Source organism: Mus musculus, chromosome 1 (assembly GCF_000001635.26).
Source record: "Mus musculus strain C57BL/6J chromosome 1, GRCm38.p6 C57BL/6J".
NCBI lineage: Eukaryota > Metazoa > Chordata > Mammalia > Rodentia > Muridae > Mus > Mus musculus.
In genome coordinates this window covers 105,777,863-105,795,053 of record NC_000067.6, presented here as the reverse complement: position 1 = coordinate 105,795,053, position 17,191 = coordinate 105,777,863, and the positions used below count along the sequence as shown (strand labels likewise).

General features: G+C 47.2%; 1 protein-coding gene across 2 annotated transcripts in view; it reads right to left on the bottom strand.

Moving 5' to 3' along the window:
• Tnfrsf11a (tumor necrosis factor receptor superfamily, member 11a, NFKB activator) overlaps positions 1–14,381 on the bottom strand; it is a 68,772-nt gene extending 54,391 nt beyond the window's left edge. The window contains exon 1 of one of the 2 annotated variants that reach the window (XM_006529381.3): positions 14,225–14,381. Coding sequence is in view for 1 of the 2 variants with exons in the window: in NM_009399.3 (NP_033425.3) it covers positions 14,225–14,302 (78 nt within the window). In the remaining variant the exon portion in view is untranslated. The remainder of the gene's footprint in view (positions 1–14,224) is intronic. The other variant, NM_009399.3, reaches the window with a different exon arrangement.
• Between the last annotated feature and the right edge of the window lie 2,810 nt (positions 14,382–17,191).

The following is a 17,191-nucleotide window of genomic DNA, read 5'->3' as shown; positions in this document are numbered from 1 at the left end:
TTTTAGTATCTCTACGCCTCAAGAATAAAAAAAAATGGCCTGAGGAAAAAAGAAGAATTCTTGCAGCTCAAAACTTTCCATTTTCTCAGTCTTTCAGAGAGATGAAGAGTACAAAGTCCTCAGCTGTGGGATACCTGGGAGACGGCTCAGAGAAGGTCGTTGCTGAAACCCAGTGATCAGGAGCTTGTGCTTCTCGCCACGCCTCACCTCCCAGGGGCCCATGAGTGCTCCTTTATCCTCCCGGTGTGAGCACTGACCTTTTCTCTCCTTTGCCACTCTCTGATTACTTTCTTTAATATTTTATTTGAGATGAAAACTTTTCCTATGCAGTAAAAATCAATAACTTCTCTGCTTGGCTTCTAGGATCTCAGTGGCCCACTGACACCCAGGATGCTTCTAGGCCTTTCTTCCATTCTAGGGATGCATCAAGTTGTTATGGTCATAAACACTTAATGGAGCCAAGGAAGGGATTGCCTCACTTGTCCATGCCACTGCTGCTACTCCTGGCCTCAGGGTGAAATTCAGATCTCCTCCAATTCGTGAAAATCATGAAGTTGCAGATTCTGATCCAGAAGATTTGGAGGAGACCTGAAACCTTATGTTCCTAAACTGATAACCTGAATGACAGGTCAGGGTGACATCAAAGACCAAGCTGAAAACCAGCCTCTCCAGACTCCCAAGGCCTTGCACACCTGCTCAGTCCTGCCTTTAGCAATTCCTTGCACTTCCTCTTAGCAGCCTGGCACAGGACAATTGGTCTAGAACACAGTCCGGCCTCTGACCTATACATTTCTCCCAGCAACTGTATGGTCTTTCTCAAACCTCCAGGGTCATATAGGCTTCTAAACTGAGGTGTGAAATTGCTCATCTCAATCATTTTGCTTAACTCTGCTCTCCCTTCACCCACCAGGCTGGCTGGGTGGTCTGACCAACTGGGGTTTCCCCTGTTCTAATTTCTTTGATATTTTATGATTGTTTTACAATTGTTTGCCTCCTGGCAATGTGTATGCTTGGACTATGCCTTCAGTACTCTGTTTCCACAGAACTCAGTAAGATATACACAAAGTATTCTCACTGGGCCACTCCTGACCGTCCCAAGCCCCTGGAATCTGGGTATATACATGTCTGTTGACACAAAGGACAAAGGGTACATGTAATACAGTGGTTCTTAACATTCCTAATATTTCGATCCTTTAATACAGTTTCTCATGCTGTGGTGTCCCCAACCATAACATTACTTTTGTTGCTACTTCTTAAGTGTGATTTTACTACTACTATGAATCATAATGTACATATCTGATATGGGAGACAGAGCTGGGGACATGGCCTCCAAGTGTAGACTGATATGTGACCCCTGTGAAAAGGGTCATTTGACTCCCTAAAAGGGTCACTACCCATATGTTGAAAACCTTGGATGTAATAGATGCTGAGCAGTTTCTACCATCCCCAGTGTGATAGTTTGTATATGGTGGACCCAGGGAATGGCACTATTCGAAGATGTGAGAGTAGGTATGTCCTTGTTAGAGTAGGTGTGTCACTGTGGGTGTGGGCTTTAAGACCCTCATCCTAGCTGCCTGGAAGCTAGTATTCTGCTTGCAGTCTTCAGAAGAAGATGTAGAACTCTGAGCTCCTCCAGCCTCGTATCTGCCTGGATGCTGATGATAATGAACTGAACATCTGAACCTGAAAGCCAATCTGAATTAAATGTTGTCCTTTATAAGACTTGCCTTGGTCATGGTGTCTGTTCATAGCTGTAAAACCCTAATTAAGGCACCTGGATGCAGGCACTCTTTATATTGAACAGGATTAAGAACAAATCAGCCCTTATTAAAGACCTACTGTGAGCCAGGCACTATGTTAAAGACAGATTTCCTTGTTTTTGCATCTCCACAAGTGAGACCCAACAACCTGCTTAGATGGTTTGTAATCCCTGGACTGGACAATGCTCAGCTAGCCCATTAGCTCCCCAGAGGCTCACTGTGAGCTCATACCTTCCCTTTATAGAAAGCCCCAACTGTGTGCTACCTGCTCTGGATCAAATTCACATCCCAAGCATGAACTTGGAAAAGACTCATCAATTTGGGGCAAAATCAGAGATGCTCTGGGGGTAAAGAGCACCTGTAAAGTACAGTTTAGCAATCTCTTCCAGGGCCTGAAGCCTCTTCTGTAATGATGACAGTGCACAGAACCGTCTAACATACTGCACAGCTTCTGGGCCCTTTTGTGCTTATCAGACCGTTCAGGAAATGGAGAGCCAGCCCCTGGCTCAGTCTATGACCTGGTCCACACATTTACTCTTAGCACAGAGAAGCCAGGTCTCCTGTTCTGCCCTCCCTCACCCAAGAGGACAGCTCTGTACAGTCATGCTCACTAGCTATGTGTTCTGGGGCTTTGGCCATTTGTAATTTTTACAAACAGATTAGGCCCCAATATCTTGGTCTTCAGGATTCTCACAGATAAAACCTGGCTGTTAAATCAAAACAACCCTGAGATTCCACCTCACACCAGGCAGAATGGCTAGGATCAAAAATTCAGGTGACAGCAGATGCTGGCAAGGATGTGGAGAAAGAGGAACACTCCTCCATTGCTGGCGGGATTGCAAGCTGGTACGACCACTCTGGAAATCAGTCTGGCGGCTCCTCAGAAAACTGGACACAGTACTATTGCTATATCCAGCAATACCTTTCCTGGGCATATACCCAGAAGATGTTCCAACTGGTAATAAGGACACATGCTCCACTATGTTCATAGCAGCCCTATTTATAATAGCCAGAAGCTGGAAAGAACCCAGATGTCCCTCAAAAGAGGAATGGATACAGAAAATGTGGTACATTTACACAATGGAGTACTACTCAGCTATTAAAAACAATGAATTTATGAAATTCTTGGGCAAATGGATGTATCTGGAGGATATCATCCTGAGTGAGGTAACCCAATCACAAAAGAAGTCACTTGATATGCACTCACTGATAAGTGGATATTAGCCCAGAAACCCAGAATACCCAAGATAAAACTTCCAAAACACAAGAAAATCAAGAAGGAAGACCAACACGTGTATACTTCATTCCTCCCTAGAATACGGAATAAAATATCCATGGAACGAGTTGCAGAGACAAAGTTTGGAGTAAGACGAAAGGATGGACTATCCAGAGACTGCCCCACCCAGGGGTCCATCCCTTAATCAGCCACTAAATGCAGACACTATTGCATACGCCAGCAAGATTTTGCTGAAGGGACCCTGATATAGTTGTCTCCTGTGAGGCTTTGCCAGTGCCTGGCAAATGCAGAAGTGGATGCTCACAGTCATCTATAGGATGGAACACAGGGCCCCCAATATAGGAGCTAGAGAAAGTACCCAAGACCTGAAGGGGTCTGCAACCCTATAGGTGGAACAACAATATGAACTAATCAGTAACCCCAGAGCTTGTGTCTCTAGCTGCATATTTGGCAGAAGATGGCCTAGTCGGCCATCACTGGGAAGAGAGGCCCATTGGTCTAGCAAACTTTATATGCCCCAATACAGGGGAAGAAGTGGGAGTGAGTGGGTAGGGGAGCAGGGCGGGGGGAGGGTATAGGGGACTTTTGGGATAGCATTTGAAATCTAAATGAGCAAAATATCTAATAAAAAATGTGGGGGAAAAAACCTGGCTGTTGAGAAGAGAGCAATTTTTTCGTAGTCTTGTCTTTGCAATCTCAAATTATTTGACCATTAGAAATTAATGATGTCTAATGAGGCACAGGTGTGTTCAAGTCCAGATATGGCCACAGTGAACATGATTGTCCTGAGTGCATCTTGCCTTCCACTATCATAACACCCATGTCATTCTCATGGTTGTCTGCCAGCAAAATGGAGGGACTGAGAGTGACCCAGAGTGTTCCCTACCGTTCTCTACTTGTGTTCTCTGTCCACACCCGCCACATACTACCCTGAGAATGCCTTTAAAGGAACCAAACAAGTGTCAGGGATGGAAGCCAGTGTTCACCATACACAGACATCAGCAGAGAGCCCCTGAGCAAGAGAGCTATGTGAGTTCCTTTGAATCACTGTTCTGAACAAAACACATGACAGGACAATTCAAGGGCAAAGATTCATTTTCCTTCACAGTTCAGAGGGCCTTTGAGGCTAGGGCAGCTTTGAAGGAACAAGGCAGTCAGTCCATCTCATGGGCTGGGAGGCAGAGCTGGGGACAATGGCCTCCAAGTATAGACTGTGCTGCCATGTTAGGGAGTGCCCATCCTCTGGTACACTCTGCAGCTTCTCCCATACAAGTGCCCCCAGTTACAGGCCTAGAAGCTCTAGTCCAGTCAAGTTGTCAATGGAGGGGAGTGTCCCCAGAAGTTGTACTCAAACTCATTGTAATAAGACTAAGGCACAAAGAACCTTGGGAAATGTAATTTAACTTCCTCCTAAAGCTCATGACCCCAGACATCTCCCCCCTCCCCCACCCCCCGACAGAAGGCTATGTGAGGTCTTAGATCTAACCTCAAGTCTAGCAGGCAGTGGCAGTGGGTAATGAAAGTGTGTGAGTGTATGTGTGTGTGTGTGTGTGTGTGTGTGTGTGTGTAGGTTGGGAGGCAGTAGGGCCGGTATACAGTGTCACTACCGGTGTCTTGGTCTGTGAATATGAAGGAAATGTGGCAGCAAGACAGGGTCATCATGGCCTAGCACAGTTTGCTTCTGGTGCTGCGGGGAGAGGAATCAGGGGTGCCTGTGCCTGAGGAAGTAACAGGGAGGATTCTGTGACTCACACTTCTTTTCCCTCTGAGTCAGGGATCAACTGGCACACAGAGCCTGGGTTGAAGGCAGTGTGGGTACCTTTATCTCTTGTGGCCTTAAAAGGGGGCATTTTCATTTCTACTAATTAGCACTTCCAGAAATTCCTTAAAAAACACATCATCTACTAGAGAACACAGACCCAAAATATGATTTTTTCCAGAACATAAACAAGTTCATTTCTGTCCAGCCATTCGTGTGTGTGTGTGTGTGAACTCAGGTACACATAGAAGCCAGGGGTCTTCTTCTTCTTCTTTTTTTTTTTTTCCCGAGACAGGGTTTCTCTGTATAGCCCAGGCTGTCCTGGAACTAATTCACTTTGTATACCAGGCTGGCCTCGAACTCAGAAATCTGCCTGCCTCTGCCTCCTGAGTGCTGGGATTAAAGGCGTGCACCACCGCACCTGGCTGCCAGGGGTCTTCCTTAATCATTTTACATCTTTAATTTTGAGATTTATTTGTGTATATATGTTACCATTCGTGCTAGGGCATGTGAGTGTGGGTACACATCCCTGTAGCACACACAGAGGCCAGAAGATGGTGTCACATGACCTCTCCTATTACTCTCCACCTATTCCTTTGTGGTAGGGCTTGCCCGATTTTTGGATTCACATGTTCTCAGCCAGGCTGGAAGACAGCAAGTCCCAGCAATCTTCCTGAGTCCAGTGAACGCACTGGGGTCAGGGTCCGAGGTGTGCACGAGAGGTCTGGCTTGTTATGTGAGTGCTGGGAACTGAACTTGGGTCTGTATGATTGCTCAAGAAGCACTTGTAACCATGAGACATCGCTACAGTTTCCACCCAAAGGTTTTGAGACAGGGTCCCTCGCTGATCCTGAAGAGTATTGGCTGGCTAGACTGGCTGGCTAGCCAGCACCTAGGATCCTCCTAGCCCTGCCTTCTCAGTAGTTGGATTACAAAGCTTCCTTCCTTTGGTACAGGGGATTAGAACTTAGGTCCTCTGAGAGCTTGCTTCTGTCCCACGCTGACTCTAGTAGGCTTCTCTTTGCACTCTCTGTCTTATCACAGAGGACCCAACAAAGTGTTCACCTGAGGGGTTGAACTCATGGCCACCACAGCACATGCTTGGAAGGAGTTCCACCTTTGCCCCTTGCCAGCTGTGTAATAACAGGTGAGTGTCCTAACCTGTATGTGTCTCACTTTTCATACCTTCCTGGCTAGTGGAATGGGTGAGACAGACAAGGCTAGCACATGTGTGATACTCAGGAGGGGTCAACAAGTAGCAAGTGCTTTCAACTAGTTCAGTAGTCACATCCTGTAAATACATCACTTAGCACAAACCTTTTCATGAAAACCACTCGGCAGCTCCCTACTTTGTTCAGGATTTCTGGAAGAAGGTAGTGCGAGGCTGGCCACCTACGCTCTAGCTTCTGACTCAGGTGTGACGTTTTCAGGTAGGGATGGTACTGGGGCAAAGACCACCACTGGGGAATCCTGCCACTTGATGTGTACAGCCTGCTAGATCTGAGACCCACAGTTCTTCCTCCATGTTCCAGATCCTACAAAATCTAGCTCCTCTCTCTGGCCAGACTGGACAATGTTTTTCTCAGGTATACTCTAGTGGCCACACCTCCTTCCCTTCCACCCCATCCCTGTTCTACTCAGAATCCATGCCTGAGGACTGGGTTGTATGCTGGTGAGTTTTTGTCAACTTGACCCAAGCTACAGTCAGCCTGGAATAGCTCAGTGAGGACTTGCCTCCATCAGATTGACCTGTGGGCATGTCTGTGGGAACATTTTCTTGATTAGCTCACTGTGGATGATGCCAGCCCTGGGGAGGTGGTCCTGGGTCATAGATATATGAAAGCAGGCTGAGCAAGCCACAGCCAGGAAGCCAGGAGACAGTAGCCCTCCATGGTTTCTGCCTTGACTTCTTCCCTCAGTGGCTGTAGCTGGGATGGGTAAGCCAAATAAACCTTTTCATCTCCAAGATGCTTCTGGTCAAACTGCTCTGTCACAGTTACAGAAACCAAATTCCAGTAGTCAAACACCAAACTCCCAAGTCTTTCCTGCAACGCCATCTCTGTCTCTGTCTATCTGAGACAGGGAGGAAGAATGTGGGGTGGGGTGGTCCTGGGCGCAGGAGGTCAGAAACTCTGTCCTGACTCCAGCAGTTTCTGTAATGCCCTGAGGAGCTTGAGTTTTGCCAGGAAGTGCTAAACGAGTGCCAACTGCCTTGAAAGGGGGACTAAAAAAAAAAAAGCTCACCAAGAGGTACAAGGAACCAGCATGGCCAACCTGGGGGTATGGAAGTTGTGGGTGAACAACCTTGAGCAAATAAAGAAGACATTAACCCATTAGAGAACAAATCTGGGGAAGGGAGTCAGTGGAGACTTGTTGGAGGTAGATGCGCTCTCTGGAAGTTCCCCAGAGCTGGAAATGTTTAAACATGGTGCAGGGTGGTGAGGGCAGATGTGGATAACTCCACCATGCTTAACAAACAAAACACTGGAGCTGGGGCTGTTACCCTGCTGGTCTAACTGGGTCTGATAAAAAGAGAAGCTAAGCGGCCTGCACACAGGTTTGGCAACTGCTGTGTTATAAGCACTTTCAAGTTGGGTGCTAACTACCCAACTCAGTTAGCTAGAAGGAGTAAGAGAGGGTCTGGGGAGATGGCTCAGTGGTTCAGAGTTTGATGCATAAGTTCGGGACCTGGGTTCAGAGCCCAGCACCAAGTAATAAAGTCTGCAGGGCCTCACATGTCTATGCCTCCAGCACCTCGAACGTGAAGTTGAAAAACCAAGGATTGATTCGGTTTTCTGGCTGCCAACCCCACTCCAGGGTAAGTGAGGACCTTTCAAAAGAATAAGGCAGAGACGGATAGATCGGAACATTCAACATCCTCTTCTGGCCCGCATGTGCACATACATGTGTGCACATATATGTGTGCATAGACTGAATACATATGCATCACACGAGAAGAAAAATTAAGTAAAGTAAAATAAGATATGTAATCAAAACTATACGGAAGTGGTCCACTTCCCACTTGAGAGACAGAAAAAACTCCTGGCCTAGCTGAGCCTGCCAAGCTTGCAGACAGGAGGCAAGGCCACACCCCATTTCCCTGTTTGCTCAGTTTAGGCTGCACATTCACCAAAAGCTAGAGTTTTTCTTCCTCATTTTAAATGGAAACTGTTCAGATTTCTGCCAGCTCCAGGAAGTGGCCCTTGTGCTCCTGACACTCTAAGCGGGACATGGAGTTAGCTTCATTTCTCTGGTGAGCTGAAAGGGTTTATTTTTGGTTTGGGTCTTTTTTTTTTTTTCTTTTTCTTTTTTGTCAGTTCTTCCTGAAGCTTGCCAAGGACTTCCCTGTCACCTGCTGGCTTAGGAATTTTTTTTCTTAGTGGAATCTGGGAGGTGCTAGGCAGAGAGGAAAGCAACAGCAACCTGCCAGGAAAAGGACTACACAATCTAGAAGTCCTGGTCCAATATAAACATCCTTGTCCAACGGTGTTTAGGAGGCAGGTGATGGCCCTGGGGCTGCTGGGGAGACAGGGGTCACGTAACACCTGTTGGGATGCTGTGCCATCGGGAGATCACTCTCTGCCTATCTTGTCTCTTCTTTTCACAGTGGGGTCTTCATCCTGCCTATCTCATCCTAAGACACCCCTAGGGCAGGATATGGCTCTGTAGATTCCAGAACACACATATGCACCCAGCTAGTTCTTGGGTCTTTAGATGTTTACTGGGGAACCTCAGTTCTAGGTTGAATACAACACCTCAACACTTTAAATGTCACCTTTTTTTTTTTTTAAAGGAAAGTTCAATTTCACATGAACCTGAAAATGCTTTGGTTTGTATCAAGTACTTCTAAGTTGCCAAAGTACTTAGGTTGTTTGCCTAGCCTCTGCCTTCTGCTTGCTTGCTGTCTTAGTAAGTCTGAGAGCATCTTTTGCCACCTGCACCACAGGCAGAGCTAGCAGCTCTAAAATCTCCCCTACACTCAACTCTCTCACCATTGCCCTGACCTGATTTGAGCCTTCTCTAGCTCTTCCTCGAGCCAAGGCAGAGGCCTCTTTGCTGGCCCACACCAACCCTGCTACCCCTCCCCTTGACACCCAAATCTGGTCAGGTCTCTCTCCAGATCACAAGTAGCAAGATTATATCTGAACCATTCTGCTTGCACCTAAAGCCTAGAGGGCTGCCTCATGCCTTCTCTCACTGTCTAACACCCTTGAATCCAGGAATGCTGGCCTCTAGAGTTCCAGAAAACACAACACCAATGAGCCTCCTTCCGTTACCCCAGAAGACAGACTCAGCGGCCACCTCTCTTCCCTAGCATTCACTTTGGGTTGGGATGCTCCACCCTGAAAATATTCCACTGTCTTCACACGACTACACTTCTGGTCTCCTAAGGAGGCTTTGTCTTTCAAGTCTGTTTCCTTTAGCCTGTTATAGTGTCTAAGTGGTAGGGGGTGTTGATCTTGATATATTAAATGTGTGCATTTAACACATTTCCCTTCCCTGCTCATAGCGGAATGCCCGTGCATCGTAGCAGCCCCCAGAACAAAAGCAGATATAAAGTTGTCATCAGGCAGCTGAAAAGAATGTGTTTCCACATGCTCGCTGGGGGGGGGGGGGGGGGGTCTTTGGTCGCTTCTCAGACAGAATGGAACATGCTGCTGTGAGAACAGCAATATCAGCCAGTCTTCTGGTGACAGAGGTAGACTGGGAGCATTGGGAGTGGGAGGTGGGGAGGGGTAGAGGTGAAGAATGGGGGTGGGGGAGGGGATAGGGCCTGGAAGGGAACACTGGCAGGAAACACACCTCATTCATCTCTCAGAATCAGGACAGAAAATACCCACAGGACTTCCAACTTCAAAGCACCTGACCAACTTCGGAGGGACCAAGCCTGTTGGCAGAAGCCCACAGCTCCTTCCTGGTTCCTCTGGCCTCAGTGTTTGCTGGCAAACAGTATGAGCTAAACTTAACCTGTCTTTCTAGCTGTGGATACTCAAGCACCCAGACAGAAGCCCACAGTAAACTTGGGCAAGGGCGCAGCTGCAGAAGGAAAAACTGCCTAGGTGAGAAGCCCTTCCCTTAGTCAGGGGCACACAGTGGTAAAGTTAGGGACTTACGGGCAGCCGGATGCCCTTGTAGGTGAAGAACAGGAAGCTGCAGGAAGAGAAGCCACCAGCTCTTGCAGGGTCAGGAGGAGATGCCAAGTCTGAAATAGCTGGATAATGACTATTGGGGCATGCACAGACTTTCATTACAGGGGAAACGCACAGACATTCCTAGAATCCATCAAACACCTAAGGTGGGAAAATTGCTCACTTTCCCCCTCTGCACTCCAAAAATAAGAAAATTCAACAAGGGACTTTTTTCTGATACTTCCACGGCAGATAAAGTTCACTCTACACCTTCTCAAAACAGCCCTCTCTAGAGAGAGCTGAGCCTGGAACTCCCCTTTCCAGGGCTTCATAAAACAGTGATTTATTGACCTTCAGAGAGTCCATTGTTACCTTTTTCCTGGTGTAAGAACAACTGCAGGGTAGATAACGAAAAAGCAAGCTCACAGTCCCTGACTGACAATGCTTCTATCACAGTCCCAGAGGCCAAAGGAAGCAAGAGGAGAGACATCTTAAGTCCCAGCAACCCAACATCTGAAAGCTCATAACTGTGTGTCCATGTTCATAAACAAAAAGCTAATCCATACACAGGTCTCCCAACTAAAATGAGGCAGTGAGGCACAAAGCTCAAATGTAGCCACGGCCTAGGGGATTTCCTTGGAAGGGGCCCCATAGGCTTTTCCAGAGCCTCCTTCTTTATAGCCTGCCTTACCACCTCAATAAAGGCTGTGTCTGAGTTATCTCAAAACTGTAAAGGTTTAATGCCTCATCTGTTTGGTGCGTTTCCTGAATTCAGGGCCTTGTGCTAATCTGTAAGGTCATAAACACTGGTGGTTTCTCATTGGCAAGATCCCTTTATGTCTAAACCACACGCACCATCCCCTTGACCTAGAAAGCTTTCTTCCTGACCCACCTCTTGGATCACTTCTTCTCTGAAGCTTGATCTCCCCATCCTTCAAAGACTACTTGAGAAAACTCTTCTTCCCAAAGCACGCCCTCTCCCTCCTCCCTCCTCCCTCCTCCCTCCTCCCTCCTCCCTCCTCCCTCCTCCCTCCTCCCTCCTCCCTCCTCCCTCCTCCCTCCTCCCTCCTCCCTCCTCCCTCCTCCCTCCTCCCTCTCCAATGTGCTTTTCTTATCACACACTTCTTTATGACCGGTACAGCTTCTCCCATTGTCTCTGCCTTTAGACTATAACCTGGGCAGATCCAATTACACATTTGCTCGGTTTTTTTTGTTTTTGTTTTTGTTTTTGTTTTTGTTTTTTCTAGACAGGGTTTCTCTGTATAGCCCTGGCTGTCCTGGAACTCACTCTGTAGACCAGGCTGGCCTTGAACTCAGAAATCCACCTGTCTCTGCCTACCAAGTGCTGGGATTAAAGGCGTGCGCCACCACGCCTGGCTGTGCGGTTTCTTAATGGCATGTTTTACACTCTGTAAATGGCCATCGAGGGAATCAGCCCCAAGGTCTTAGGTAACCTGGTATGTGTACGCATAGTTATCTCAGGGACAACTGTGCAACTGAACTATCAACATAAGGCTTAAGACATTTTAAAAGCATATTTTCATTAGCTCTGAAAACAAATTCAGTTGAAATTATGGGAAGACAGATATAAGAGAGCATGGCCTTCCACTGGACACAAACAAGGCCTCCCGAGAGCACTCAGGGTTGGTCACCTAAGTGGAAATGATCTATGCAGAAGTCTGCATATGGTTCATATGCATATAACTAATGCTCAGAGTGAATCTTCATGGTGTAATGTCCTCTAAATAATTTGCGTTTTAGTAGCACATATTCCCAGTAAGCTTACTGAGGAACAATAAACTTACTGGGAGGTGAAATGGCTCATCAGGCAAACACACCTACCACCGTGCTTTCTGAATGGAGCTTCATCCTCAGACCCACAAGGCTGGGGGTAGAGCTGGCTTCCAGGCGAATTATCCCCTGAGCCAGTGTTTCTCATCCTTCCTCATGGCTCAACCCTTTGATGTAGTGCCTCATGTTTTGGTGACCTTCCCCACCCATAAAATGATTTTCATTACTACTTCATAACTGTAATTTTGCTAATGTCATACATTGTAATTGAAATATCTGATATGCAGGATACTTGATGTATGATCCCTGTGAAAGGGTCATTCGACCTCCAAGGAGGTACACCCACAGGCAAGAACGGCCATGAGTCTGCTCTCTAGCCCACAGCTCACAATAGTTTTAAAATATATACATGTACATATATACATATTTGTACATATATATATATATATATATAGTTACAAATAAAAAATGTATGTAATTAAAATGCCTCAAAGAAAAGCAGAAGAGAAAAAGAAGGTAGGGACGGGATGATCTGAGAGATCAACTTAAGCCACATACAGTCAGTTCACTGTGCCCACGAATTCTGCACACAATTCAATCAACTGCTGATCAAAGATACAACTTAAAATCTGTGACTATGCTGAACATGCAGCAACTGTTTTGGGTTACTGCTCACTAAATAAGATAGCATAACAAGCACACACACTTGCCCTGAGCTGAGGAAACCATAGGAGGAGGTGGAGGATGTAGCTTAGTGGTGAGATGCTGGTCTTCGCAGACCAGCCCCTGGTCCTCGCAGACCAGCCCCTGGTCCCATACCCAGCACAGCCAAGAACACACCCAGCACATGCCTGCACACAGACATACATACAAAATAGGAGAACTGCCAGCTAGTTCCAAACGCTATGCTAGTCTGTTATTAGAATCAAATGTGGGTACGTTTTTCCCTCTCACTGTGTGGTCAGGCAGGTTTTCTGAGGCAGCTAGCTATTGATAGAGACCCGGTTTTTTAGTTTTTGTTTTTGTTTTTGTTTTTGTTTTTAAAGGTAGCTCCCTGTCCGACCTGTTGATCACTTCATTAAGCAAGCAACATTTGAAGTGCTTCAAATGGTCGATTCTGTTAGGTCCTCGCGCCTTGCCCTCCCTCACCCACTCTAAGAGACCCAATTTGCTGGCAATGAAGTAGAGCGAGTCTTTTTACTGTGCAGCTCCAATTTTTAAGTACATTTGCACTATTTCTGTCCTGGTGTCAGCTAAGCTGCCTTTCTCTTCTCTCCTTACCTCAAACACAGCCAGGTCACCTAGGGCAGTGACATTCACAGAAGCCAAAGACTGTTTTAACAGGAGAAAGGAGAATCTAAAACTGCTGAGCCAAGAAACCTCGCTGACATTTTCCCTTCCCGCAGAGGAACCCCCAAGCGCACATGATGTTTAGCAGGCTTCCCTTCATTGAACAGCTCAGTCTACCCGGACAGAAGTGAACATTTGGCTTGGTGCTTGGGGTGGCTGCCACACTGAGTAACACGGTGGTAAAGAAATCACTCCCGGGAACCGCAGTGAGACTCCTCAGTTGCCAGCAGACCAGCAACTGGGATCCAAGCTCTTTATCAAGCACTAGCGACTCCAGAGGGACCCTAACGCGGGATTCAGGGATCTGGGAGCTCTTCCTGCAGGGACTTAGGCTGCAGGGAGGAGATTCTCCACACTGACTTTTGCCTCCTCCTCTAGGCTGCTGATGGTGCCTGAAGAGCTGCCAGAAAAGCCCTGGTCCCCAAGTACTATGCATTCTAGTTACATCCTGTCCATCACCATTGGGCCCAGACCCATCCCAGGTGGAGGCAGGGATTGCAAGGCTTGTTCTTGGCATCAGTAATAGCTCGAGGCACATCACTACCCTAGTTTCTGCCATTGCAAAGACATATTTCATCCTAACATGGTCAAAGGTTTCTAAGCACAAGCAACTCCTGCCGATCCATGAACTGTTTGTGGGGCGGAGGGAGAAAAGGGAACATACGAAAAGGAAAGCTTGTCAGCTTGGCCAAAGAAACTTCCAACTCTCATCCAGGACATCTCTCCTACACTTCTCCGCCTTCGCAGTGGGGCAGATGGAGAGAAAACTAAAATAGGGAAGGGTGTGAAGACCAAGTCAGGGACCCTGCACTCCCAGGGACCCACGCGGATTGAAAGCACGCCCCCAAGGGTAGCAGGTTTTAGGAAGGAATCACTAACCTGGTCTGTACATACAATCTTACTGAGGGTCGCAGAGGTCCGCGTTAGCTACAGATGGGAAGAGCCTACTAGGTGCACCCGGAGAAACAAGGTAGCACCCAAGCTCCGTGCTCCACAGATCCCGTGGCCCAGGTTCCGGCTTCTGCAAACCTCAGCTTTCCAAGCCGCAGCACCCTCCCAGTCGCCGTCCCTTAGATCCACGCACCAGCTGGGGTCTCCATCCGGATACCCCGAGTTTCACCTGGTGCTCGTGAGGCTGGGGCGCGCCAGAGGACCTCGACCCTGGGGGACCACAGGCGACAGCGGTGCGGATCCTTACCTGCAGTGGAACGAGCAGCACGCAGAGCGCCAGCAGCGGCGCGGGCAGCTGGCGGCGCCGCCGGGCGCGCGGGGCCATGGCGCGGTGCGGGCGGGCTGGGCGCGCGGCCTCTGTGGACCGGCGGTCGCCGCCGCCCTCCGCCCGCCTCGTCCCGCCCCGTGCGCCCGGCTCCGCCCGGCACCTGCCCCCGCGCCGCCGACCAGCTCCGCCAGGGGGTGCCCGAGCGTGGGCTGCCGTGACGCGGGACAGAGATGGTTTTGGCATTCCACGAGTGCTTCAGACCCGCGCGGAGTCCTGTCCGAGTGTCCCCAGGCTCTGAGCTCTCTGGGTGCAGCACCTGCGTGCAGGCGCTAGATAGCCCTGCCAAGGTTGTCCTTCGCCTTCAGTGGACCCTGCCTTGTCGCCACTGTGGACCCTGCCTGCACAAGGTGCACCCCTGTTGGGGTTTCCTTAACTGTAACTAAAGAATCTACACAATGTAGTGTCCACGGCTCCCCCAAACCTCCTTTACCCAGCCCTATACTTCCCCTCATTCTGGCCGCCTCCAACAACCGCTTCCTCTTGGCTGTTCTCCGAGTCACCGCACCTGTCTCTGCCCTTCACCCCCTCTGTAACACTCATAGCAAGCTTTCCAGGTAGGTAGAAACTTGCCACCATGCTTAACGAAGCCCTTCACCCGAACCGCTAGGTCACCTACCTTACCTCTTCTAATACAGAACTAGTTTAAAGTCAGGAATAAGCGATCCTGTCGTATTAGTTAAGGGATTCTCATTACTGGCTTCTGGGTTTGTCTTTTTCCAAATTTCAGGTCAGTGTTGGTTACACAATGGTACATACAGCCTTGCCTCTGTGTAGTAACAGTAAGAGGAAGAGCTTTGTCTCCCAGTCAACAGAAACACAGTGTTTTCAATTCCTTGAGTGCCAGAACCGTCTCTGCCAGCTTTCTGACCTCCATGTTAATGGTTTTTCCGTCTAATTCTGAGAAACTATGGAGTTTTCTAACAAGGAAGACTGGATTTGTCTATTATTTCTTTGAATTCTGTCAGTTTTTCTCATCCTTGAAACTCCCTTGAGACATAGCGATTTATGTCTTCTCGGTACATTGACCTTTTATCATCACAACATGCCCTTCTTGATCAACATAAAATTTCACATTCTGGTCTACTTTACATTTATGTGTAGCCATGTCACCTTTCTTATGAATGCTATGTAAGTAGTATATCTGATTCTTTCCCATGCAAGACTGTTTAAAGTGGCAGCATACATTTTAGACTGTTCCTGCCTTCCTATTGGAGCGTGCACATTTAGTGATCGTCACATACGGTGAATTGAAGTCTATTACCTTTCTGATTTTTTCTGTTTGTTGAATCTTTAGTCCACTTTTATTATTGACTTCCTTTGTGTTTCTCTAAAACAATTTTGGAAACAGTATTTTATTTCATGCATTGCAATACAATTTTGTGTTAAATAAAATACTACAGTAGAACTCTTTGATTTAAAATGATATTATTTTTAAAACAGTAAAGTGGGAAAATTTTCAGGTTACAAAACCCTTTCCTGGAAAACAGTCCTTTGGATTACTTCTAAGATTCCATTTTGTCACCCATCATTAGCCTGCTTCATACATATCCTTGTTTGCGTGTGTGTGTGTGTGTGTGTGTGTGTGTGTGTGTGTGTTCATGTGCACGTTGTAGGCCTGAGGCCAATGCTGAGTATCTTCCTTAATTACTTCTCCTTCTCAATACAGAATCGTTCACAAAACCTAGAGACCTTACCAATTCTGCTAGATTGGCTGGCTAAGGGAACCCCAGGGATCCTTGTATCTCCTCAAAATACTTGCTTGACTTTTAAATTCTTGGCTGTCCAGCCTGATTGGTTTACTACCCAGTTGCTTTTATGTTTTCTGGAAACTAAACTGTGTGTGTTGCCTTAAAAAGTTAAAAATCATTTGGAGAAGCAAGTCCATGTCTAAGAATTTAACATATTGACACACTGAGGGAATGCACAAAACTGTTTATTTCAGCATTTTGATAAAAATCACACAACGAAAAAAAATGTGTATTTCAGTAGAGAAAAGTTTGCTTTTCATGGTTTGTAATATTTAAAACCCCTACATGTTTGTTGAAAAGATGTTCACATAGTAAATGAGAGAAGCAACTTACTGCTCGATTTCACATTTGTAAACAAGCACAGCAGCCTCATGGGGTTTACTTGAAGCAGTTGAAGATCGTTTCTAGGAAGTCCACAGCGGCAAGTGCTGAAGCTCGCAGTGAGTACCCCCACTGCAGCCTGGAGAAGAGCTCTGCAGCTCAGACAGAGGTACAGAGAGGCTCAGGACTCTAGGCAACAAACAGAAGTGAATTTTCAGTAGCAGCCGAGTTGCACAGTGGGGAAAAGAGAAAGTTAGAACTTTATTTTTTGATGGTTTAAAAGTGCAGATGCTCCCTGATTAATGACATGGCTACATGAAGATGAACCCACAAGTTGAAATAATCCAGCCCAGATGCCACAGGTCAGAACACAGGACTCTGCAGATTGCTGGCTGCTTCCCTTCTTGCTCCCAGCTGAGTGGGAGCTGTGGTTCAGCTACTGCCTAGCACCAGGGCAGGATTGTGCACTCTGAGTCAGGAGGAGGAAGAGGAAGAGGAAGAGGAGGAGGAGGAGGAGGAGGAGGAGGAGGAGGAGGAGGAGGAGGAGGAGGAGGATCCAACATTCTCACAGTGCTTGTGATGGATGCTATTATTCTTGGGCCGTGCCAAAGCTGAAAAAGATGGAGTTTATTCTCCTGACTATTATAAGTCAGCGACCAACTGAACTTTCACTGAGGGCAAAGTTCTTTTATAATTTTTAAAAACAATTTTTAATCTTACAGGAATATGTATATGCTTGCTAAGTTTTTTCTGTAACACATGTGTACAAGTGCTAATATAGTCCACAAGATGGGACCAGAGCTAGATCCCTGGGAAC